The sequence below is a fragment of the Lepisosteus oculatus genome, chromosome 8 (assembly GCF_040954835.1).
Source record: "Lepisosteus oculatus isolate fLepOcu1 chromosome 8, fLepOcu1.hap2, whole genome shotgun sequence".
NCBI classification, from domain to species: Eukaryota; Metazoa; Chordata; class Actinopteri; order Semionotiformes; family Lepisosteidae; genus Lepisosteus; species Lepisosteus oculatus.
This window is the reverse complement of record NC_090703.1, coordinates 50,685,558-50,708,637: the sequence shown is the minus strand read 5'-3', so window position 1 is coordinate 50,708,637 and position 23,080 is coordinate 50,685,558. Positions and strand designations below refer to the sequence as shown.

Sequence of the window (23,080 nt, the reverse complement as noted above, 5' to 3'; positions counted from 1 at the left end):
ACAGTCTAAAAACACCCATAGAAAAATGCATTTTTCTTTTTTTTTATTGAAATACAAAATGGGGGGAAAACCACAAGCTCAGACAGCACGCTCAATGAGTAGACAGGCTATGGCTTCGTCGATCTTCTATCACGCAGCTGTGCTTCAGCAGAGCAAGAGCTAAGATGTCCGGAGAGACTGGCAGGACCGATCCACATTCCTGCAGCGCGGGGCTGTCCCACACGGAGACTCCAGGAGCACACAGGACAGAGCGCAAAGAACTGCTTCCTCTTAACCGTAGAATCCCTTAAAATCAAAAATGACAGGGAAGCGCCGAGCTACACTGATCTTATTTACAGCGGCACAGTATCCCAAAATCAGATCTCGTGGCCGACGTGGCCCAGGGTGCGACAGGCAGGGCTCTCAAGTGGCAGTTGCGAACTGGGCAGGGAGGAAGCAGGATCCTGTTTCTGCTCTTGAACTATATGCAGCCTGACACAATGTCAAGACACACACGTTAGGAACTTTGTTTCTAGAATTCTCCGTATCATAAAAGTGTGCAATTCAAATACCACCCAATGTGTTTTAGCACCACGTTTTCAGCTGAATTATTTCGAGATGGAAGGTTTTCGTTCACATTTCTTTCTGGGATTTCTCATTTAAGAGAGCTCTTCCTCTTCCTCGCTTCCCCACTGGGCCTGACCTGCTCGCCTTCTCTTGACTCAAGACTGGCACTGCCCCAGCCCGCCCTCCCAGGACATCAGAACAGACACCGACAATAAAAATATCTAACAAAAAACAACTTTAATTACAAAAATGAGATTGAAGTCCTGTTTCAGGATCTCAAGGTGTACAGATGACTCCTCGCCGACCTGCTGTCCAGGTGAAGAATGAGAAACTTGCCTCTGAGAAAAGCCAAGAACTGAAAAACAGGGAAATGGTTTCGTTCAAAAGTCTTTCTACCCAACAAGAGGACCAACACAAAGGTGTTCCAGGAAGAAAGGGGCTGAAATGTGCTCTCTCTGCAACAATGACCAGATTCCTCATGAGGAAACGGGGCACTGCAATTATCATTTTCAAATAACTGCTTTTTACATAACATGCCCACATGCGCTCATGAGGAAACATTTGGGGTTTTGCAAATAAGCAAAAGCTGATTCACTTTGATTACTGCTCTTGATTTACATACCTGCCTGTCTCCGGAATCTGGCCTGTCTTTCCAGATAAGGCAGACATAGTTATGTAACTTCAATGTTGTCTTAGCTCGTCAGTGCCCAATCCTAGAGTGAGCTGTGCAGTTTATGATGAAGTTGTAAACAACACATCCAAACTGAAGGTCAGAGTGAACAGGACTACCTTCTATACACCTCTCCCAACACACCATTAAAAAGTTTCCGCACCACTTGGGTTTTTCCCTCAATGAAACCAATTTTGCTCCCTCTTCAGGAAAAACAATGACAGTGTGGTTTTATCTGGAAGGGCGCCTGGATTGCTGATCTCACTCCCTAGCCACCACATGCAGGCAAGCACAGGCCCTACCTCTGCTGCAGTGATTTTATTCTGGGGCCGCCTCAGCTCGCTCTGCAGCGGAGCTGCGCCACCGACGGCTCCTGACCCGCCACCTCACCTCTCGGCTCCCTGCTTCCCTGCGCGCCGGGGGCACGGCCTCTCAGGGCGCCCCGGCCGTCTTCTGGATTTGCTCCTTCAGGATGAGGATACTCTGCCTCTGCTCGGGGGGCAACATGGCGATCTGCTCCGGGGTCAGCTGCAGCACCTGCATGATGAGGGCAGCCTGGCCATGCAGAGAGAGACACACGCGAGGTCAGACTTCATGGTCGGCACAAATCCCTCAACCACCCTCGGCATAAAGCGCACGCCATGGAGAGACAGTTGATTTTGCAAACTCATGATCTGGCTCCAGATATTTCCTTTGATTACGCCGACATGAAACTTATCTGCAAACATCACACACAATGTAATGGTCAAGGGCATCAGCTCAGGAAACACATAGTAAAGCAAACAATGGATCTTGGGTCACAGAAGTCCTGTAACAGTTGGAGAATACTACATAGACAGTAGATTTGAGTAACGGGCATTCGGGGAGACCACAGGACTCCACCCACAGCTGTCACGATTATCCATTTCAGGAAGGAAAATCAATTTATTTTTAAGTTCCTTAAGGTTGAGTTACTACTCCCCAGAGCTGCTCGTCATTCCAGTTCCTCCACTTCATTCTTACCCCACCTGAAGAGCTTCCACTAAAGGAACAGGTGTGGACAAACGCTATACCTGTGTTTCTGTTTCCGTGTAGCAGGGAATGCAGACATACCACTTCTCTGTTCCGGTAACCTTGCATTCCAGACAAAGAGTGCCCAAATATTGTATATTGTGGAAGAAATCACTAGAATTCTTCCAAATGCAGGGTCTGACAGGGCTATTAGCATCCATAACCTACTAATAAGCCAAAAAAGATGCATTGACTGAACAGCTGCTCTCATCAGTGCTGGATCTCAGGTAACTATACGTCCTACAGTCTCCTGTCCAGCCCAGCGGCCAGGCCCAGCCCCTCATTCCCCCCCCCCACGCGGTACCTTCTCGTGGTCCTGGGATGTGACCTGGTTCTGAGCCGGGCTGAAGCCTCCCGTCTGAGGAACACCAGGGACGCCAGGAGCCTGCTGGGAGACAGCCACACAGGTCAGCCCGGGGGCACTGGCAGCGAGCTGCTGCTGCCAAAGACAGCCCCCCCAGAACCAAAGCGTGCCCGCGTCCAGCCCCAGGGGCCATGTGACCTCCTGGCCACGGCCCCATGTGAACTTTCAGCTGCCTGCTTGTTAAACCGGCCGTTTGACCTCTTGCACAGGGCGCAAACATCCGTTTCGCGAAACTGAACATACTGTGGCTGCCGCACGACTGTAACTTAAATATAACTAAGCGTTCTGTGCCAAGCAAGAAAACAGTTGGATTAAAGCATTCAAAAAACGGTGTCACAGCTGCTAGCAAGTAATCTCTTGCATTGACATTTGGGTGCACTATGAAAATACAAAAACAAAACCTTCATATAAAACATGCTGCAGTAGATCGACATTATCAGACATGTCTATCTGCATTTCTGTTTCACTTTACTGTAATTGAACCTGAACAGAAAGTTAAGGCTTTGTCAAACACCCTCATACTATGCTGGGTCATGCCTAATGTGCAAAACCTCGGTATTTCAGTAAAGACAAGGAAATTAACCTGGTTCCTGACATGCTCTAATAAAGAAGGGATTGTTCTTTCTTTAGTCTGTGTGGGTGGTAAGTGAGGTTATTTCTGTAATTGTTTAGTCTCTTTAATAACCAACAAGGCCACAAAGAAAAAGGGAATTTTTTTAACATTATCTACCATTTCATCACATTTAAGGTAGTACAAGAAAACTAAAGCCACTCAAACCCCTCCAGTTAAAGTTTCAGAACCTTGACACTTTTTTTTTTGCTACCAAAGATTAATAAGTACAAAATAAAATATCTACTAAAAAAATGAATAAACCAGTAGAATGAGACTTCATGGTGGGGATATCGCAGCAGCCTTCAACACATCACTAATCTGGCTTTTGTTCAGCAGAGATGGCTCAAACTTCACTTTAAGCACCCTTTTTCGGTGGCCCACCGGTGCCTCTGTGGGGCGGAGGGCAGGAGCAGCAGGAGGAGGAGGGGTGTACCTGTCTCTGGGGTTGGGGCACATTCGCTCCCATGGTGTGGGGCACTGGGCCCTGGATTCCGGTTGCCATGGGAACTCTCTGGGCTGGAACGGGGCCCCTGGCTTCAAGACTACGAGCCTCCACCGCTCTGGGGTCACGACCTCCAGCAATTGGAGCTAAACAAAGTACAGGGTTACGAAATGCCTGCCTTCAAACAAAGTCCGAAGTTGGCCTTACAAAGATTGAACTTGGAAACACACATCTGTGACACAGCGACCTGTTTGCTGCAGCTGACTGCTATCTTGTAAACTTCACCACCCCCACTGTGGTTTTAACATTCGACAAAATAGCATTTCAAGCAATAAGTCTTTTTCGCTCACAAAAATACCAAGAACTTTAATGTAGTCCTAATTACTGGCCAACAGAGGAGCAAATTGCAACATTGCAAATGTCTCGAAATACTTAATGGTAAACAGAATCATGGCTTCCTGACAAACTGCCAGCTGAGTAATGTCAGTATTGCTCAGGATGGAATGCGCAATGTAAAACCGAAAGACGGCAAAGCCAATCTGAAATGAGATCTGTCTAAGAGCATAACTCGTTCTTTTTATCCCCGCAGGTGTCCGAGGTCTTGTCTGTGGCTCTTACCTCGGGCCTCCATGGGCGGTGCCCTCTGATCCATCATGGGCCCTCTGGGATCTCCCATCATGCCTCGGGGCTCGCCCATGGGGCCTCCCCTCATGTCGTGGGGCCCGCGCATGTCTGGAGGGGGCCCCCGGCCATCGTGGGTCATGTGCATGGGCGGGCCCTGGTGCGAGGGCGCCCCCATGAACCCCCGACTGAAAAGCACACACACACGGGGTAACACGGTGAGTGAAAAGGGCACCCCAATCCTCAGCAGTGCGCGAAGGGATCGAAAGAGCTCCACGGATCCCAGCACCTGGCTCTCAATAACCTCAAAGCTGACAGACACCACCAGAGGACTGTAGCTCTGCGTTGGCGCTGATCCCTCCCCTGCTTGCTCCCCCAGCTCGAACCCCGAGAGTGTGACAGGGGCCGCCCGCTCACCTGGGCTCCACCACTTCGCCCGTGACGGAGAGGAGCGTGCCGCCTCGGGGGTCGTTGGGGCCATCACCCAGAAGGCCTCGTGGGGCCACCACAGCCGACACGGGGGGCACGCCCCCGCGCATGGGCGCCCTGGGGTCCGTCATGGGCACTGCAGGGAGCACACAAGACAGGGCAGGGTGAGGGCACCAGCCGGAAGACACCCCGGGCAGGGTGAGGCAAGACGGCAGACGTCACGACATGGAGGCACTGACACAAAGGTGGCATGAGAGGAGGAGGAGGAGGGGGAGGAGGAGGGGGAGGGAGGGAAGAAGCACATTGCACAGAGAAGACTGCACGCTCCCCTTCTCCCTGCCAGTCCACATGCTTCTGCCTTCTGTCATTGTTTCAAGTGAAACATGCACAAATTGATTAATTTCTACACAGTGTCACGTTCATCAGTGCTTCTGTGTCTACCACGGGGACTGGGATGGCTACTTACATTTTTTTTAATTACACGGGCTGAAACTCAAAGTATTCCTCACTTCCTCACTGGGACAGTTTTTTTCAGTTATGTTTTTTATGACATTTCTCTTCTGCTAAACAAAACCCTTCAGAAGTGGGCGATGTACTGGGATTGTGGAGTCTTTCGTCGCGATTCGTTCTATTTCAGATCTGCAGCTGGGACCGTGCAATACAGACCGTTTCCATTTCAAGACGAGAAACCTTGGCGCAACGAAGAGGACCCCAAACAGAGTCTCTGCCCTTCAAAATCAAACGAGGCTGTGCTGAATTTCACTGAATCAGAGCTTCACTACAAAAACAGAACAAAACTGTTTGATGAGGGGGAATCCACTTGAAACCAAAATGAGTAAGAAGTTCTACAAAGATCTTTTCATAGAGAAAAAAACATACTTTATTTCCACCTAAAACCGCTGAGTAGCACGGTTAACTTGAAGACTTTGCTCCACAAATAATTCACTCCCAGGTCTGAGCTACGCTCATGCCAACCAGGAATTCATCTTCAGTGCGGCTGTGTGTTAATCCGACACTCCTTCCACTGACTGACCAGACAAAGACGTGCACGCAATCGCAGACCAGAACAAGCAAATGCGCAGCTGACTGACATCAAGAGGAAAGACTGTGAAAATGAGGGGTATTCATAAATCAAACACTTCTGGTCTTCCAAACCTAAAACAACAAATATTAAATTACTGCCAAGTCCTTGACTGAACAATAGGCCTAAGACTGAATCTGTCGAGGAGCAAACTAGAAAAGCAAAACCTGTGTCTTGAGGCAGAATAAAATCATTAAATAATGAACCGGTTCGAATTCAATAGTTATGTAAAAAATAAATTTTGGGGAAAATATTTTAGGGAACCAGAAATGGACTTTCAAAATGCCACAAAGACCAAGTTTACGCTCCTCGTTTTGCAATGGCTATAATTAGGGTACATTGTGCAGAAACCACTCACCACACCTGCACTACAGTAACTGTACACCAAGAGGTAGGGACTTTCAGAAGTGTGCAAAGTGTATTTACTCTTCTTGCCACATGCAATCTTTCCAAATAAAAAACAAAGAAGCCTGATGCTGATAATTAGAAGACATCGAGACCTTGCTGAAAACACTTATTCTAGCTTAGGTTTTGAAAGTTTCTCTTTTTTTTTTTAATCAGAGTCTTGTGTTATTTCCAGCATCTGAATCCAGCAGCCCAGCTGCTCTGGCCAGACTCTGACTTTACTGAGGGTACCTTGTGGCCGTTCGAGTGCAGCCTGCCCTGAGGATCCTACAGGAGAATGCTGAAGGTTTCCTGGGTCAGCAGGAAATAAAAGACAGGAAACAAAGCTTATGAACAAACGGCACAAGGGCTCAGCCCTGAGGCTCACCTATACCAGGTAGCACTTAACACTTGGGTCTGAAGTTTCCAAAGACTCCTAGATTTCCCCCATGCACACTCAGGTGATGGGCATAAAAGTGATATTTTCCCATGCAAATGCAGCTGCCGTGAGCCAAACAGTCCTGTAACTGGTGCTGTACTTCTTGCAGATTGTGAGGCTGTAGTGCCCCTTAGTGGACACAAGCTGTACCAACACAGACAGACAGAAAAGCCAAATAAATGAGGACAAGAAAGACAATCACTCCCATTTCAGCCCCAAGTGTAAAGCGGAACACAGGCACAGAGATAAGAATGGAGAACTCCAAGCAAAGAGCAATGCCACTCGACAGACGAGCACGGATTCCAGCTTCATACTTACCACAGGAAACTTAACAAGAGACAAGGGCTTGCATTAGGGAAGATCTCAGAGTAAAGAAGGTCTTAGTAAGATTAGCTGAAAATAACGTGTTATAACTGTGCAGTGAAATACCCTTAATGTACGAGCTAAGTGCATTCTTAAACAATATTTAAAACAATCCTATTGGACAAAACAAGAGCATGAAAATTGTTTCCCCCCTCCCCCTCACAATATTTAATTTTAGGAAACATCCGTTTTCTTGAGAACAGTGAAAAACACACTTTTATGGACTCTCAACCAGTCCCAAGCCAGGTATTTGTCCATGTTCTCCAGCAGTTTCATCAGTTTCCATTCTTTTTCTACCCGGGAAGGTTCTCCAGGACTGAAGCTCACATCACAGACTCCGGATTGCACACGGGGACAACAGTACACGGAAAATACGTTTTCCTGGGAAACGGAAGCACGCTACCTTGGCCCCGATCCATGGGTACGGGTCCTCCTGGCGGAATGCCGATCTGGGGCTGCATCCCAACTGTCCAAAGCAAACGGGGACAGCATGTCAGTCCAGCTGCAACGCAGGTCTGAGTGCATAAACCCAGCTCAGCGACAGCTGCGCTAACGGTAATAAAGCCAATAAGGGACTAAAGAAGAGACAACAAAGATGGACAGGAAAAAGATACGGAACATTTTAAAATACCAGTGGGGTCTACTAGATTCACACCACCAATTCTGTCCGGTTATGGATTAGAAGACGGCTAAATGGGATTTTCCCAGGAAATGCCCGGGACAAGAAATAAGAATATGCAAATCTACCCAGAAGAGTCCGATTGTGAGACCCGGCTCACATTTTTCTCATCCTTGATCGATAAAGGTCATTATTCGAGCATTCTTGTTTTATCGACTCTCGATTTCAAGAGGGCACAGAAAAACTAGCCTTCAAGGTGTGTTATACTTCTATGATTTAAAGTAACTACAACAAGAGGAGTTAGATTTAAAGTCTGATTTTAAAACTAAAAAAAAATTAAAATGTAAAAAGCCGAGTTAAAATGAAAGCGCTCTGGAGCTCTCAAGGAAATAGGCTCTCCATTCCAGTCGTAGCACAACATCGGCACTTGTGTGCTAAGAAACCTGAAGCAATGTCATGCATAAGGGTCCACTTTTTTCTCTCAAAACCACGTCCTCACCTGCAGGAACCACAGGGCCTTGGCCAGGGACCTGTCCTGCGACTCCACTCACCATCTGAGGGGCTGACATCATCTGGGGGGCACCGTTCACATGCATGCCAGCCTGAACAGAACAGCACAGGACAGCAAGTGGCATTTAGCCTCAGCAGTCATGGAAACATACGAGTAAGTTTACAAGCAAACTGGGTACTTTTACTTCAACTGCACAGACCTCGATTGAAACCTGCATTCAAAATGGACAAAACCAAGAGAGCTTGATTTATTCCATATAAATTTGTACTATTTAAAATAATATAAAATTCTCAGTTTCTGAGCACAACGCAGCAGCAGATTTACAGATTTACGGCAGGGCTGGCTCACCATGGGCTGTGGCTGGGACACTGGGACGCTGGACTGGACCAGAGCCTGGTTAGAGAGTGGCCCTTGAGCAGCCTGACTGCTGGGAATCAGGGGCTGGAGTGCTGCCTGGCGGTGAAGCATTTTCTGCAAAAAATGTAGATTTTCGTGAACCTGTTTGCTTAGGGCATTAGCAAAGAAAACCAGGATTTGAAATGCAAGCACAGCGCAGAGTGTCCATGGAAATGCAGAACCTGGAGAGAAAAATAAAAATACTCCCAGATGTACTAAAAATGCAATACAATTACACTAATCTTTTTTTGGAGACTTGAACCACATTATAGAAAACAGGGATGCATTTTGCTTTTTATTGAAAAACTGTTCCTCCAATCCCTTTCAGTAGAGTGCTATTAATCCTCCATGACAAATATGGAGATTTATTTTCCCTTTTGAACCCCAGGCAGGGTCCTTTCCACATGAACATGAGCAAGACGCGAAGCTGCTGTTACCTCCTGAGGAAAGCCCTGTGCTCACCCACACTCGCTTACCAGCGCGATTTCTGGGTCGACGATCCTCATGACCACCTGGGCCTGGAGCAGGGCGTATGCCAGCTGAGGGTTCTGGAGGAGCATGTTCCGGGCCTCCTGGGGGCTGTTCTGAACACACAGCTGGAAAACACACGGCAGCCACACACTGGTTCATGCTGCGTCCACCGAACCCTGCCTACCTGTGGCTGCTCATCTCCTCACGGAGCTCAGCGGTAACCTGGGATGCCTATAAGCAATCTGTAAAACTGTACGGTAACACGGTACGAAAATGAGTTTTAAACCGTCTGTGCTCCACCTTACTAAATGTGTTCTTGCCAATGTTCAGCGAGTTAGTGATACTAAGCAAGTGAGGATTACGAGGAACTAACAAGGTCCCTTTGTGAGAAGTGTGCTTCAGCGAGATCTTGTGATGGGGGGGGGGGCTGTAAACCCACTCTACTCACTTTCATTTGTTTCATGAGCTCAAACATCTGCTCCGGGGGCAGGCTGGCCACAGCCCTGCTGATGGACTCGGGGGCCTCTTCAGGCTGGCAGGGGTCTCCGTAAGGGGACTCGATTACGGGGGCACCCGTGCCCAAACCTTCAAGAGAAGATGTCAACGTTCCTGCACATTAGCGGAATGGCGGGATCACGTCCCCCTCAAAGCCCTTTGCACGACAAGCTCGAAGGTCAGGATGTCACGTCGAGGGCGTGAAAACAGAGCAGGTGCACAACTTGTTTTTTTGTTTGTTTTTGTGGTCTAAAATCCCTCATACTCACTCTTGAGCTCTTCCTTGTTCTTCTCGCTGGCGGCGTTGTCCACGCGCAGGGCCCGCCCACTGAACTCGCGCCCGTTCAGATTGCGCATGGCACTGAGGGCCGTCTCCTGGTCCTGGTACTCACAGAAGCCATAGCCCTTGGGCTTGCCCGTCTCTCTGTCGTACACCAACCTGCGGCACCGGAGAGACAAGTATAGCCTACAGGGCCAAGGCAGCCTGGTCTTCCCCCCGTCTACTGTCCGATCTGGAAGAGACTCAGCGCCACCCCTACCACCCCGACAGTTTCTGCTCCTCTCCTTCAAGGGTATCAGACGCAGGCCTAACCCTAACACAGGTTTTCAAAAAGTACCATTTTCATAATGGAACAGTATACACGTTTGAGACCGCTGAGCCTGCAGGGATGGTATTCACTCACTCTTGACCTCAAGATCCCAATCCTCAACCCTGAGCTATTTTCAAACAACCCAGCCTCAACTAAAGTTTATCCAGAAAGTCTAACCTTCGTCCTAACCCCCATAATGTCTTACCTCTGTAAACCTCTGCGCTTAATTCATCTTTAACCTGGTAATTTACCTTCACAGCACATAGAAAGAAACTTAAGAGCTAGCTCTAAGCTTAACTCTGCCTTTATCCTGTTCCATCTCCATTCCAGAGGGAATATATTATCCCGGTGTAGCCCTAGCCCAGTCTCAGCCTGAATGTGGGAATACTGACCCGGCACGAGCTACTATCCCTGGCTGTCCACAGAGTGCTGTAAAAGAAACTGACCATCTCAATACAGACCAACAGGTGAAATGCCGGTGAGCCACAGACCCAGCCACGTCCCCTACCTGAAACTGACGACCAGGCCGACCTCAGAGAAGATGTCCTTCAGCTGCTCCTCGGTGGCTTCGTAAGGGATGTTCCCCACTGCAGGAGACGAGCCAGCATGAGCTACAGCACGGCCACTGTGCCGTCTTCACGGGCTAGCAGTCTGAACCCCAGGGGTGTCGCACAAAGGGTCGTGCCTTCGCATCGTCATATTCCCCGAGTTACCATCAATACCACCGACGGATACCAAATGGCAACGGCCTCAGAGTTAGTTACAATAGCAGACCGCCTGGAGCTCCGTAAAACCGCTCTGTTTAAAAGGATGCGATGTTTGTTTACGCGACGGCTACACTGAGGGATGCTAATCACACGTCCTGCGCTAAAACAGAGGCAAACTGTTGGAGCGGTCCGCTCGCTAATCGATTTCTGCCCAGAAAACAGGGAGCTGGGAGAGCCGGACGCGCATCTCCGTTTCACTTACCGAAGACGGAGCGCAGAGAGCGGTCCACCGCCGGGTCTCTCCCCGCTGCTGCAGCAGCGGCCACCACCGTACTCGCCATTTTGGACAGGAAGCGACTCTTCCCGCAGGAGACATTACTTCCTCTTCGCTCGAGACCGTGGCGTGGGACCCAAAGTCTCATGGGAAATGTAGTTTGTTTAAAAACGACACTCAAAGTTTTATTTTTTCGTTTACTCTGAAAGTATACACATGTCACCGAATGGAAATATATTTAATAAATATTCAACATGTATGTGAGCCAAGGTTCTATGGTGAAACGAGTCTGCTTCTAGTGTACAACTACAGTGGTGAAAATTTACGACAGTAATAAAAGTATGTCGGAACAGCTGAAGAAATCGGAATACGACACTTGTGCTACACGTGGGTCCGTTCGGCAGACAGTCAACATGGCTAAGAAGCGAAAAGTTGCAAGTGGCGAAACTGCTTCTAAAACAAGGTTAGCAAGGGTGGGATTAAAAGAAACGAGGTGTTGTTAGTAGAGAGTTGGATATTGGTAATTTAATTACACGTCTGGGTGGAGTGGGTGTCCGAGCGCTGGGCTAGATAAGTCGATGACTTGTGAAGGAGCTGTATCGGAGGCTAAAATAAACTTCAGGTTTATAATTGTAGGACTTTCAATATTGCTACCGAGTATTAACAGGTTGTCGTAGTGCTAATGTTAAATCGGATGGGTTGTATCATTGTTGATGGGATTTTTAACTTCTTCCAGATCTTGATTCAGTTGATTTCTTAAAACGAGCACCGCTGTACTTCCCCGTGCAGAGGAGTGCTCTTGTCCTCGGAGCACAGTGGTGTTTTGAAATTCATGTACACTTTCTATATTTCTCGCAGTAAGAAAAAAGCTTCACAGCGGGACGCAGCTCCCGGCGTAGTCGAAGAGGAGTTCTTGCCGACAGAACACGCCGACAGTGCCAGCGAGGATGAGGTAAGGGCGAGTAGTACTCTTTGGACATTGTCTTGCTAGAGTAGTGCAGTGTTTTATAAGACGACGAGATCTCGGAGTGGGCTGGGAGTGGATTCCTTCTGTGGTGCCTTTTGCTTCAGGAAATGTGAGTGTAACTGTCCAGTTCTACGCCTGGACAGCCGTAGTCCCTATGACAGGGTTTTAAGGCAGCCTTAAAAGTGAAGTGAGCGCTGGAATGTGTGTTGAACTTGCCCAATGAAATGACTGACTTAGGAGATGCTGTGGCTGCCTAGAACCAAGCGTGATCCCGCGTTGTCTGAACAGTGATGTTTGTGTCGGGTCCACTTTTGTGTCTGGGGTTCCCATGGGGTTGACGTCTCTCCATCGGGAGCCTGCTGGCTGCTGGGTGAAGCAGCTAACGTTCCTTTGGGAAACGTGGATCCGTGTGCCTGGCGCGGGATGTTCCCGCTGGGAGAGTTTCCGGGCTGGTGGGGCGGTTGAGCTGACGACGAACGTGCGCCTGTGCTGCTGTTTCAGGGCCGCAGTGACAACGAGAGGAAGCACCAGAAGCTGCTGGAGGCCATCGGCTCCCTGGACGGGACGAAAAGGTGGGATTGAGGGGGCCGGGGAGGGCAGGTGCTGGCCAGCAGTCGTGTCAGGTTTCGAACGACAGCTCTCCGGCGTAATGTCGGGGCAAAACCTAGAAAAATAAAACCCTCAAAGGCATCAACGGAATCGATCAAGTGGACGTCTTTCAGTATCGAGTGAATCACAGACTACGGGGCACAGGCAGGAAGTATGGGGCAAGTGCACTTGAAACTGAGATTAGGAGGCATTCCTGACCCAAAGGGTGGTGGGAGTGTGGAACAAGCTACCCAGCCTTCCTGTGAAAGCTGATACCCCGGCTGTCTTCAAGAAACAGCTGGATGAGACCTCGGGTTAATTTGGGTACTGACCACCGAATGGGTTGGATGGGCCAGATGAGCTCCTCTTGTTTCCGGCTGTTCTCGTGTTCTACTGTCTGCAGTCACACAGCACCAGTAGAGGGAAAGCTGTGTCCACTGGGCCAGCGCAGCTGATTCTCTTTCCTCTCTTAACAGGAAGAAGCTCGCCGAGAGGTCAGAGGCGAGTGCGCAGGTGTCAGAGTTCGCTGTCAGTGCAGAAGGTAAGTGTGCCTCTACACTCTATAGCATTACATCCCACTAGCATATACAGGAGGCTGGAGTCCTGCTGAAAACCTTCTGCACTAGAATCAACCCACTGACTGTTCAAAGTTGACAGAAGGTAGTGGGAATAAAACTCATAGGATAACTGGCAGGTTTAGCTCACCAGATTTTCTGTCTGTGTGTGTCAGTCGTTTCTGGAAAGTCGACTAAGGTGTACCAGTAGGTGGCACCATTCTCTCTGGGTCTGACTTTCCAAACCAGTATCCCAGAAATGATGACTGGAGGTGCAGTTGGAGATGCCTTCAGATGGATATTGCACCGAGCTACCTGACTGCTTGGTCATTAGAGATCCCAGGGCACTGTCCATAAGAGTAGTGGTCTTGATTCTGGAGTTCTGGTTAAATTCTGCTCAGGGCCTGATCGCTCCCACCCAACTAAATGTATTTGGTGAAGCAGTTTCTTACATCTCCTCCTGATCTGCTGGCACAGAATGGCTGCTTTGTGTCACCCTGGTGGAGCCGCACTTCAGTAGTGGATGAAGTGGGTCCTTTACTGTATGTACAGTCCCTCAGGATCCTATGGGATGAAAAGTGCTATATCAATGCAAGGAAGTAATAAAGATCACACCAGATTCCAAACTTTAGTGCGGCTCCGAGATGGGTGAGACATGAAAGACGAGGTGGATGAAACAAGGTGGCACTTTTAAATTAGTAGTTCAGGTGGGGAGCTGCGTCAGCATGCGTAGGCTGCAAAGGAACAAATAATAGGTTTATTCCATGCTGAAAAAAAGAAGAAAGAGAACACAACGTTTCGGCTGTGGAGCCTTCTTCAGGTGTGCCTACTTTTAAATTAGGTTTGGGGCCTCTGGCCCTCTGACTGGGACCTGCAGGAATCTGTAAAAGTGTGGGCTGAGACGGCGACGGGCTCAGGGATGGGGCTGGTGATGGTTCTGGACGTCTGACCAGGTTGCCTGCTGTGGTTTCGTCCTCCTCAGGTGCCGGGGAGAAGATCGATCTGTCGGACTTGCTCGGCACCATGCAGCAGGCCCGGCCCTCCATCTCCCGCACTAGGAAGCAGCTGAGGAACCTGCAGAACTGCAAGGCCACCCTGGACCTGCCCCTGAGCCAGCAGGAGACCCAGAAGGTAAGAGATCTGCGACACAGGCGCTGTGCTGGCACTGCCGTGGGAAGATGCCCCACTGTGCCACACGAGAAGCACTGTGCCAGGCTAGCGTCCCTGCGTGCCCAATACCGGCTCTGCACGAGCTTGTTGCTATGAGCACCGGTGTGCCCGAATGAGACAAGGTCACTGGTACCCAGCCTGTTACAGAAATGGCATCAGCTTCTTGAAACCCAGGCAGTGTGGAGCTCTGCCACGGAGGAAGATCTGGTCCTTTGCCGTAGCGGAGTTCAGCCTGTCTAGGGAATGTCTAGGCGGTGTGAGCTCTGGGTCCGGGAGCATCCTGGATCGAATCCCAGCAGGGGCAGAGCACAGCGCTCCCAGTAGCACGTGGAACAGAAAATCAGTAAAAAGGCTCTGGTGAAGGACTTGATGAAAAGCCCTTGAAGAATATGACACTCCACCTTTGGGGTATGAGTGTAGAGCTGATGCTCTGCGTTTATAGACATCTCAAAGTCTGTTGACCCAGTTTGCCAAGGATGTTTTCTCAAGTCTTACACGGCTGCATTCTTGGCAAGCAGTGGTGAAGCTCCTGGGCTGCTGTTCCTGTTGTGAGATCTGCCCTCCTGGAGTGTGGGTTCAGGGAGGGTGACTGTTTTCCTGCCTTCCCACAGATCCAGAGAGTTGTGGCCTACAAGAAGTCCAGGGAGGATGTGTCCCGCTGGAAGAACGTGGTGATCCAGAACCGGAAAGCGGAGCAGCTGGTCTTCCCCCTGAACCAGGAGCCCTCCGGCCCACGACCCGTGGAGCAGGTGGTGGCTGGGTGGAAGGTGGGTTTTCACGGGGGGTGCTCGATGTGTGCTGGGCGGGTGGGCAGACAGATCTCGGGGGAAGCTCTCCAGCCCCGGTCTGCCTCACGCTGGTGTTTGTGTGTTGCAGGCACGGACCCCCCTGGAGCAGGAGATCTTCAGCCTCCTGCACAAGAACCTGCAGCCCATCACAAGCCCTGTGCTGACACCCCACGAGCAGGCCTCCCTTAAGGCCATGAGCCTGGAGGAGGTGAGGCAGCTCCTCTCACACTTCCTGCACGCTTTGACCTGCTGCATCTCGCTTGACATGCTTTTGAGACAAAAGCCCATGAACGCATACTACCATTCGTCAAAAGGCTGGTACCCTGACTGGACTAACGTTTGCATGGGAGTCCGTATCGCAGATCAAGGCCTTCGATGCAGATATGTGCTGAAGGGGTTGAGCAGGAAGGATTTGTACATTTTTTGAGGACAGCAGCCTGCTTTACTGAAAGAGCACAAAAGGAAGAAAATAGCGAAGCACAGAACTATACATACATGAGCTCACACGCAAATGCAGGATGTGAATAAAGTAAAACTAATAACGCTATTAATCGATTTAATTAATTCACACTATTCAGCCTGGCAGCTGAGAGCTCAGGATGAACTATGTCCCTAGACAAAGGTAGCCAGCACAGCAATGTGGCCTTAACTTTTTCACTCCAGAGTTTACTGGTAACATTTAAATCGGAATATAATTTTATATTGCATGTCAGGTTGTTCTTGGCTTCATTGGTTAACCCTTCCAGCTCACACCACAAGGTGGCACCGGGAGTTCCCTCTCTCTCAGACACACACGCAGGAACTTTACAAGTTTACACGAACATAGGACACACTGCAAGCGAGGAGGGGCCGTGCCGCCCAGCTCACTTGCTCATGTGGATGGAAGTGTAAGACATCACGCAGTGTCGGATGACTGTCTGGGACACCGGTACCCAGGCGGTCTGGAGTGCTCCCCCTCGCTGTGCACAAGACAAGGCTCTGGGGTGTTTGTCCTAGGGTGTGCGGACTGGGTGTGCTGAGGTGCACTGGTGAGCATGTATGCTACCTGGGCCCCTTGGTCATCTGAGGTTGTGACCCTCCCTTTCCTGGCTGAGCGATCTCTGCTTTCGCGTATTCCAGCTGCTCCAGCCCGGTTCTTCACCTCTCATGTGCTGATATCCAGATCACCAGGTTCTGTTGCTGCTGAATCCCTTTGCCAGACTAGAAAAAGGGTGACTGAACCCAGCAAGCTTGCAAAAGATGTCAACTTAATTTTCTTCTTTTTTTTTCCCTCCCATTTAATCCGCTGCCTGTTGAAATTCCCAGGCTAAGATGCATCGTGCCGAGCTGCAGAAGGCCCGGGCCCTCCAGTCCTACTACGAGGCCAAGACCAAGAGGGAGAAGAAGATAAAAAGCAAAACGTGAGAGCTCCCTCCTTACCTCGACAGTCTCTCGCCATCTGTGTGCAGAACCAGGCCGGCCTCCTGGGTGACGACGTTTGAGCGAATGTCTTCTTGTGCACTGTAAAAAAAAAAAGGCAGAGACGCGTACTCAGGCTTGGCAGCCAGCAGCTCTAGGAGGGGGGTGTACCAGTTGGCACAGGGTTTATGATGGCTAGATGAAGTGGGTGGTCTGTAGGCTCCAGGAATGTGTAGCACAGATTGAGGGAGCGTGTTTTTATTTGGAGAGGCGTTAGTGCTGTTTGGGAGACAGCATGTGCGTCTGGTCTGGGCGCCTGCGTGTCACCGGCTGGGGGAGGGGAGCGGCATGTGTGGAGCCGTCATGGGGCTGAGAGACGGGGGATACCGGAGCAACCGGACGGAGCAAGTGGACAAGGTGGGCCGGACACTGTGCATGTGGCTATGGGTAGAATAAGGGAGGTACGTCTCTGATCAGGCATAGTTTTCTAGAAGTGTTGCACAGGGTACATGACCTCAGGGTGCTGGTCTGTGTGGTGCAGGTATCCTTGATCATGATAGGTGACTTCAGTGTGCTGGCCTGTGTGCTGCAGGTATCACAAGGTGCTGAAGAAATCCAAGCGCAAGGATGTCCTGAAGGAGTTTGAAGAGCTGCGCAAGACCAACCCCGCAGCTGCGCTGGAGGAGCTGAAGAAGATGGAGCTGACCAGGATGAAGGTGAGTGGGTGGTCCTGTTCCACAGAGACATCCTGCTGCAGTGCAGAGGGGAACAGTTCTCTACTGGACTGTGTTCACCTGAAAGAGGATCCATTTGAATTTCTGATATTCCCACAAATATACCTGGAGGTGTTTTTATTTGAGGTGCACAGGTACAATTCATGGTGTTTTGTCCCAACAGGAGTGTTTTATCCTCTATTTCTAGACTACAAAGAAGTCTTTTTTTTTCTTCTTCTGTTGGTTGAAAGTAGCTCCTCTTCTCACTTCTTCGAATATACGCGTGAAAGATGAATTCTGTCCCTTTCTCGAGCTTTGTTTCTCTCTGTGCAAAACCCCAGTAAATTCAGCGCCAGCATTAATAGGTGCCTGTCATGTTCAGTAGGCCTAACGTTGTGATGCCTGTGGAGGGGTTGCCATAGTAACGCGGGACATGTTTGTTCACCTGTCATGCAGGAGCGAATGTCTCTGAAGCACCAGAACAGCGGCAAGTGGGCCAAGTCAAGAGCCATCATGGCCAAATACGACGAGGAGGTAAGCCCTGCTTGTCGATGATCCGCTGCACTACGCAGCTGCCCTCGAATCGGGCAGCAATCAGACAGGGGCGGCTCGCAGTTCTGCAGGCGGAAACTCGTGCACATCTGGCAGCGAGACCTTTGCGAGGCCAGCTGCAGAGGCTCAGCCCGAAGGCTGACTCCCACTGGGACGCCTGGTGAGTCCCGCTCGTGGTAGGGCTGCTGCTGTAGTGCCCGCTGGGGTACAGGGGACCCCGAGGCTTGGCCCTGAGGCAAGAGGGGAGCAGGCCGCACACTGCCAGCCTTGTCCACGGTGGGCTGGAGCAAGCGGGGGTGCCTCGGGGGGCGTGTCTGGAGTGAGGGTGTGTTCACTTCCAGTAAAGACAGCCTGTGGATAAAAATCATCAATATATCTGCCTGACTCTTCCATCCGAGATGATGGTTTGCGCCCTTTTATACAGTTGTGTATTTTTTGGAAATACGTCGTCAGATCTTCATTTCAGGGTACATTCTTGTCAAAGGTACAATAAAGCAGACGGTTGTTTCTGGCGTTTGTCAGCACGGTACCTGATGGGAAACCAGTGTTGCTCAAGCTGTCAAACCCGACAGGTCTTCCCTTGCTGCAGTGTGAAGTTGTCTCTCCAGTGCCGTGTTCGCATCCTCAGGGTGTTTTACCAGCCCGGTGACCTGTTGCAATGGAGAACGCGTGCTCTTTGTCGGATTTTCTTGTTTGGGGCGAAGGCTGATCCTTAACCGCCCGGCGCGTGTCTCTCCCAGGCCCGCAAAGCCATGCAGCAGCAGCTGGAGATGAACAAGCAGCTGACGCAGAAACTGGCCGTGCCCTCGGACAGCGAGGAGGAGGAGGGGGCAGGCGAGGCGGAGGCCGTGCCAGATTTCGTGAACGACGCCCAGCCGGCGGCCGACCCCTCCAACCCCTGGCTAATGGGCAAGCTGAGGGCGGAGCCGGCTGCAGAGGAGGGGGCAGAGGAGAGGGCAGAGGAGAAGCCAGAGGCAGAGCAGCAGCAGCAGGAGGAGGAGGAAGAGGAACAGGAGGGAGAGGAGGATGCGCTTCTCCGGGAGTTCGAGGAGAGGCGCCAGTTACGCGAGGCTGAGAGTCCAGATCAGCTGCTGCCGCCAGAGAAAGGTGAGGAGTGCTGACGCAGCCCACTGGGCGTCCAGGCCTGCAGCACACGGGCTGGCTGTGCTGCGAGCAGCGAGCTCTGAAGCTGCTCCTCATGCCCGTGTCGCCCTGCGGATCGCCTGGCTGGGAGGCGGCGTGCAGCGTCTGCTCTCCACAGGAGCCTCGGTGCGGTAACAGGCGCTGGTGCACTCGGGGCGCACGAGGCCAAGGAGGAGTGAGAGGAGAGGAGAGGAGTGCAGGGTGTTGATGTGCCAGGTGCTGCTGTAAGGCTTGCCAGTTGACACGCTGGATATTCTCAATATAGAGATTGTTGCAGGTTTGATTTTATTTACTCAGAACTAGATTTTATTAGCATATGACTTAAATGCATAATTCTGCTTGAGAATTTTTATCTTAAATTGAAGTCTGAACATGCTGATCACCTTCTCTGTTATATGGCAATGAAGAGCTTTACAGCAGTTCCACTTTCATTGCGAATCCTGCGTATGGCCTTACTTGTGTTGTGTTGCTACACTTGTTCTTCTGAAAACTCTGCAGGAGAGAAGAGCGAGGAGGCGGATATGGAGGAGGAGGAGGTTTCGGAATTTAACAGCCTCTTTCAGAGGCTGGTGGGAGGCAGGCGGGAGCCCCCGGGAAAGAGGGTGACGCCGAAGCCAAGGCGGGAGGACAGCGCGCCGCCTGCCGACGAGGGAGCGGAGAGAGAACAGCGCCCCCTGCTGGATGAAGGGCCGATGCGCGTCCAGACCCTGGAGGACTTGGACCTCCTGAGCCAGGGGGTGACGGGCGAGTCCGATGGGCCGGCGCCGGAGTGCAAGGCACCGGGTCCCAGCTCGGAGGGCGAGGGCAGGAACGAGGGAGGGCAGGAGGTCAAGAAAAAGAAAAAGAAGGTGATCAGTCTCAGTCAGGTGCTGACCAAGGAAGCCAAAGTCATCCAGGTTCCGGTTGCTCCCACCGCCATTGAGGAAGAGGAGGTAAGGATGAAAACGGGAAGAATTGTGACCTGGTCCTGAAAGACCAAGATGCCTTGATGTAAACCTCCCAGATAATTAGCCCCTGAACGCAGGTTACGCACAGGGATAAGTATTGATCATCATTGAGTATCTGATTGTGTGGAGCTACTCTGCCTGAGTATTAAGGCTCAGGTGGGGCTGCACACTTGTGGTGGTGGAGGGGAGTCCCCATTACCTGTAAAGCACTTTGAGTGGAGTGTCCAGAAAAGCGCTATATAAGTGTAAGCTATTAATAATAATAATAATAATAATATTATTAGAAGAAAGAAGTAGTGACGTGTTCTCGTAGTGTCAAGCGAAGCCACATCCATGATTTCACTGGGATCCTCGGCAAACGACAGCTGCTGTTCATCTGTTTCCTCGGCCAGGGTGAGGAGGTGCAGAAGATGATCATCAAGGAGGCTTTTGCGGGGGACGACGTGATCTCAGACTTCCTGAAGGACAAGCGGAGGCAGGCGGAGGAGTCGAGGCCGAAGGTGGTGGACCTGACCCTGCCGGGCTGGGGCGAGTGGGGCGGCGTGGGCCTCAAGCCCTCCAAGAGGAAGAGCAGGAGGTGGGTTGCGAGCCGCGTCACAGTCTGGCAACGGCTCCCGAGCGGGGATTTCTTTGGAATTTCTCTGTTGTTCTGGAGCCTGACCTTTTACAGCATCTGTTGGTTATTTGCGTCTCTTTTACTTCCATAATTTCTTCAACTAGTTTAATTTTTTATTACTTTGCACCTATTAACAATTGAGAAACATTTGAAAAACAATGGATGGTGAAGATGGCGTGGGTAGTTTTGCCGTTTGTTTTTACTTCTCATCAACACTGCTTTGTCTGTAAACATCCACACATTGGGGGATATCTGTGGGCACTGGTTGACATTCCCTGACTCTTTGGGAATTCGGTTATTCCCTCCCAGAGCTCAGCGTCACAAGTATCCCATGCTGCCCCCTGTCTCGCCCTCTGCAGGTTCCGGATCAAAGCGGCCCCTCCCCCACCCAGACAGGACCGGAACCTTCCTGACGTCATCATTTCCGAGAAGAGAGACGCTTCTATCGCAGCCCACCAGGTGAGTCTGCTGCGGCCCCCCGTGAGGTTTTTAAACCGATGAAGACGAGCCCCGGCTGTCCTTCCGCAGGTGTGTGGCGCATTGCTGCCTGTCCTCAGGTTTCTCTCCGCCGTGCCCCGCAGGTCGCCCAGCTGCCCTTCCCCTTCGAGAACCCGACGCAGTTTGAGCGCAGCGTTCGCATGCCGGTCGGACAGACCTGGAACACCCAGCGCTCCGTCCAGAAAATCACGGCCCCCAGAGTCGTCACACAGCTGGGCGCCATCATTGAGCCCATGGCCAAGGAGGACTTCCTGCAGGGAAAGAGCGCACAGGCTGCTGGGAAGCTCCCGGACATCGCGCTCACGTCCAGCGGCGGGGACCCCAAGAAGAGAGCGAAGGGGTTCCGGAAGAAGGGGGCCCCAAGGCATAGGGAGCACCAGAAGGACCAGCAGCCGAGCGAGGAGACAGAGGCCTGATCCTGGCACTTCGATGGGGACAGCTGCCAGGCGCGGTCTTCTTCATCTGCTCAGCTCAACTCTAACTGTTTTCGGCTCGTTTTTAACCCGCTGGGGACAGCAGGTGAACTGTAAAACTTCACGGATGAAATTGGTAACGTTTTTTAAATCTGAAAGCGGTGAACCGAGGTCTGTTTACACGAGCCAGGAGTTCGCTGAAGGCGGGAATGAGGTTACTGCGAGCTCAAAGTACGGCCGACGTCAGAGGACCCCAGGATAGTGATGACTGGGGCTGGGGAGGCCTCCACTAGACCTTTGTGTCGGGGGAAGACGGCTGTTTTGAAGAGGGCCTTCAGCTGACTGTTGCCCTAAATACTCCCCCCATTGTACTAGTGCAGCCTGTTTGGACAACACTGAATTGCGGTGATTTAAATGGACATTCCCCGTCTGTAAATCTCAATTAGTAAAAGATTTCTCGTGTCAAGATTCTGTGTATTGGCTTTTCTTGAATTGCATAGAGGAAAACCCTAGAACTTCAACTTTATCTCTGAAATTAGGAACGATAAACCTGAGGTTTTGCGGACTGTAGAACACAGAGAAGCTTTAAATCACAACAATTAAGGTTCATTAAAAAAATTACAAGGAACAGATTTGTCCTGGTTTGTTCAACAGCTGATGAGTCTTTTTTTCCCTCATTTAGCAGAATAATATAATGTATGTCCATTTTTGCAATTTGGCTTTTGTAAGTCATATAAAATAATAGCCACAGCTTTCAGGTGTCAACTTTTTATTTTTAGCCTCTACATGGAAATTTGGGACAGTTTAAGCCCAAAGATGCAATTGCATGAAGTTTTGGCAATGTCGGAGCTTTCCCGATCTCCTAGAATCTGTGCTCAATAAACCGAGAGCAGGGAGTAACACAGACTGCGATGGACTGGTGTCCCGTCCAGGGTGTACCCTGACTCGCGCCCGTTGCTTGCCGAGAACCTCCCCCGCTACACGGTGCTGGATATAAAGCGGACGGTGAATAATAAGTAAGTAGTCTCATAAGCAGATGTAATTAAAATTAGATGAACTAGCGAACGACATGGTATCAGAATCCCCCGTCATTTTAAAGCTCGGTTTTCGATTTATCGATCCCCGATTACTGATAAGTTCAGCTCGACGAGTGAAAAATAAGAACGCACTTCCTAATAGCATAGCGCTGCGGAATATAAAATAGAGCACAGAAAGAGAAGGCCTTCAAGACTTAAGCCTCCTAAATCGCCATGGTAACAAAATTCCTCTGATAAACAGGATGTGGGCTGTGCGGCTTCTGTTGGTGAGGACAGACGTTAACGTCTTCCAGGGTAGGGTCAGTTTGACATGCTGATCTGAAAACTGTCCCTGAATCCCAGCTGAACTTGCGATTCCTGAAAACCAGTGCGACATTCCCAGCTGTCATAACACGAAAGACGAGTTCCTGATTTTTTTATTACAATACACATAACTAAAAGCCACTGAAAGCTCTTGATTGGCTAAGCCTTTGCGTTTAAAATTTCTGAGCGGCATCTGCTGTATTTCGGCGGCGCAACACACTGCTCCCATGTTTTTTCCCCTCAAACGCCTCCTGTCGGAAATCCTCCACCTACTCGCGTTTGTGGAAACTGTGCCTGAAATCCAAGTGTTCGGTGTTCGCGATGCTGT

At 50.5% G+C, this 23,080-nt stretch overlaps 2 protein-coding genes across 4 annotated transcripts; one reads left to right on the top strand and one right to left on the bottom strand.

Moving 5' to 3' along the window:
* Nucleotides 1-26: 26 nt before the first annotated feature.
* cstf2 (cleavage stimulation factor, 3' pre-RNA, subunit 2) lies at nt 27-11,161 on the bottom strand. Of its 3 annotated transcripts, none has more exons than XM_015351706.2 (15): nt 11,054-11,161; nt 10,593-10,671; nt 9,764-9,933; nt 9,448-9,584; nt 9,005-9,124; nt 8,481-8,603; nt 8,121-8,223; nt 7,406-7,468; nt 6,453-6,512; nt 4,724-4,871; nt 4,304-4,494; nt 3,677-3,831; nt 2,571-2,654; nt 1,607-1,771; nt 27-901 (listed from the first exon to the last, which is right to left on the bottom strand). In XM_015351706.2, the coding sequence occupies exons 1-14, from the start codon at nt 11,130-11,132 to the stop codon at nt 1,649-1,651; spliced, it is 1,635 nt and encodes a 544-aa protein (XP_015207192.1). In that variant the 5' UTR covers nt 11,133-11,161; the 3' UTR covers nt 27-901; nt 1,607-1,648. The 3 variants fall into 3 exon arrangements, with proteins under 3 accessions (XP_015207192.1, XP_015207193.1, XP_015207194.1); XM_015351707.2 differs by having other exon boundaries at nt 2,571-2,651; XM_015351708.2 differs by lacking the exon at nt 6,453-6,512.
* Nucleotides 11,162-11,397: 236 nt separating this feature from the next.
* Nucleotides 11,398-21,878, top strand: si:dkey-251i10.3 (UTP14A small subunit processome component). The gene is made up of 15 exons (XM_015351705.2): nt 11,398-11,528; nt 11,924-12,017; nt 12,534-12,604; nt 13,097-13,161; nt 14,157-14,305; nt 14,956-15,111; nt 15,221-15,340; nt 16,438-16,532; nt 17,123-17,246; nt 17,700-17,777; nt 18,536-18,902; nt 19,437-19,870; nt 20,278-20,462; nt 20,861-20,960; nt 21,083-21,878. The coding sequence occupies exons 1-15, from the start codon at nt 11,407-11,409 to the stop codon at nt 21,413-21,415; spliced, it is 2,493 nt and encodes an 830-aa protein (XP_015207191.2). The 5' UTR covers nt 11,398-11,406; the 3' UTR covers nt 21,416-21,878.
* Nucleotides 21,879-23,080: the final 1,202 nt, after the last annotated feature.

What these genes read in the sequence shown, in the direction of transcription:
- cstf2 (XM_015351706.2), bottom strand. Translation starts at nt 11,132, where the DNA reads ATGGCGAGTACGGTGGTGGCCGCTGCTGCAGCAGCGGGGAGAGACCCG. An exon ending in GGCCTGGTCGTCAGTTTCAG is followed by an intron (nt 9,934 to 10,592) that starts GTAGGGGACGTG and finishes CCGGTGCCGCAG; the next exon opens with GTTGGTGTACGACAGAGAGA. An exon ending in GAACAAGGAAGAGCTCAAGA is followed by an intron (nt 9,585 to 9,763) that starts GTGAGTATGAGG and finishes CTTCTCTTGAAG; the next exon opens with GTTTGGGCACGGGTGCCCCC.
- si:dkey-251i10.3 (XM_015351705.2), top strand. Translation starts at nt 11,407, where the DNA reads ATGTCGGAACAGCTGAAGAAATCGGAATACGACACTTGTGCTACACGT. An exon ending in GAAACTGCTTCTAAAACAAG is followed by an intron (nt 11,529 to 11,923) that starts GTTAGCAAGGGT and finishes TATTTCTCGCAG; the next exon opens with TAAGAAAAAAGCTTCACAGC. An exon ending in CTTCTATCGCAGCCCACCAG is followed by an intron (nt 20,961 to 21,082) that starts GTGAGTCTGCTG and finishes CGTGCCCCGCAG; the next exon opens with GTCGCCCAGCTGCCCTTCCC.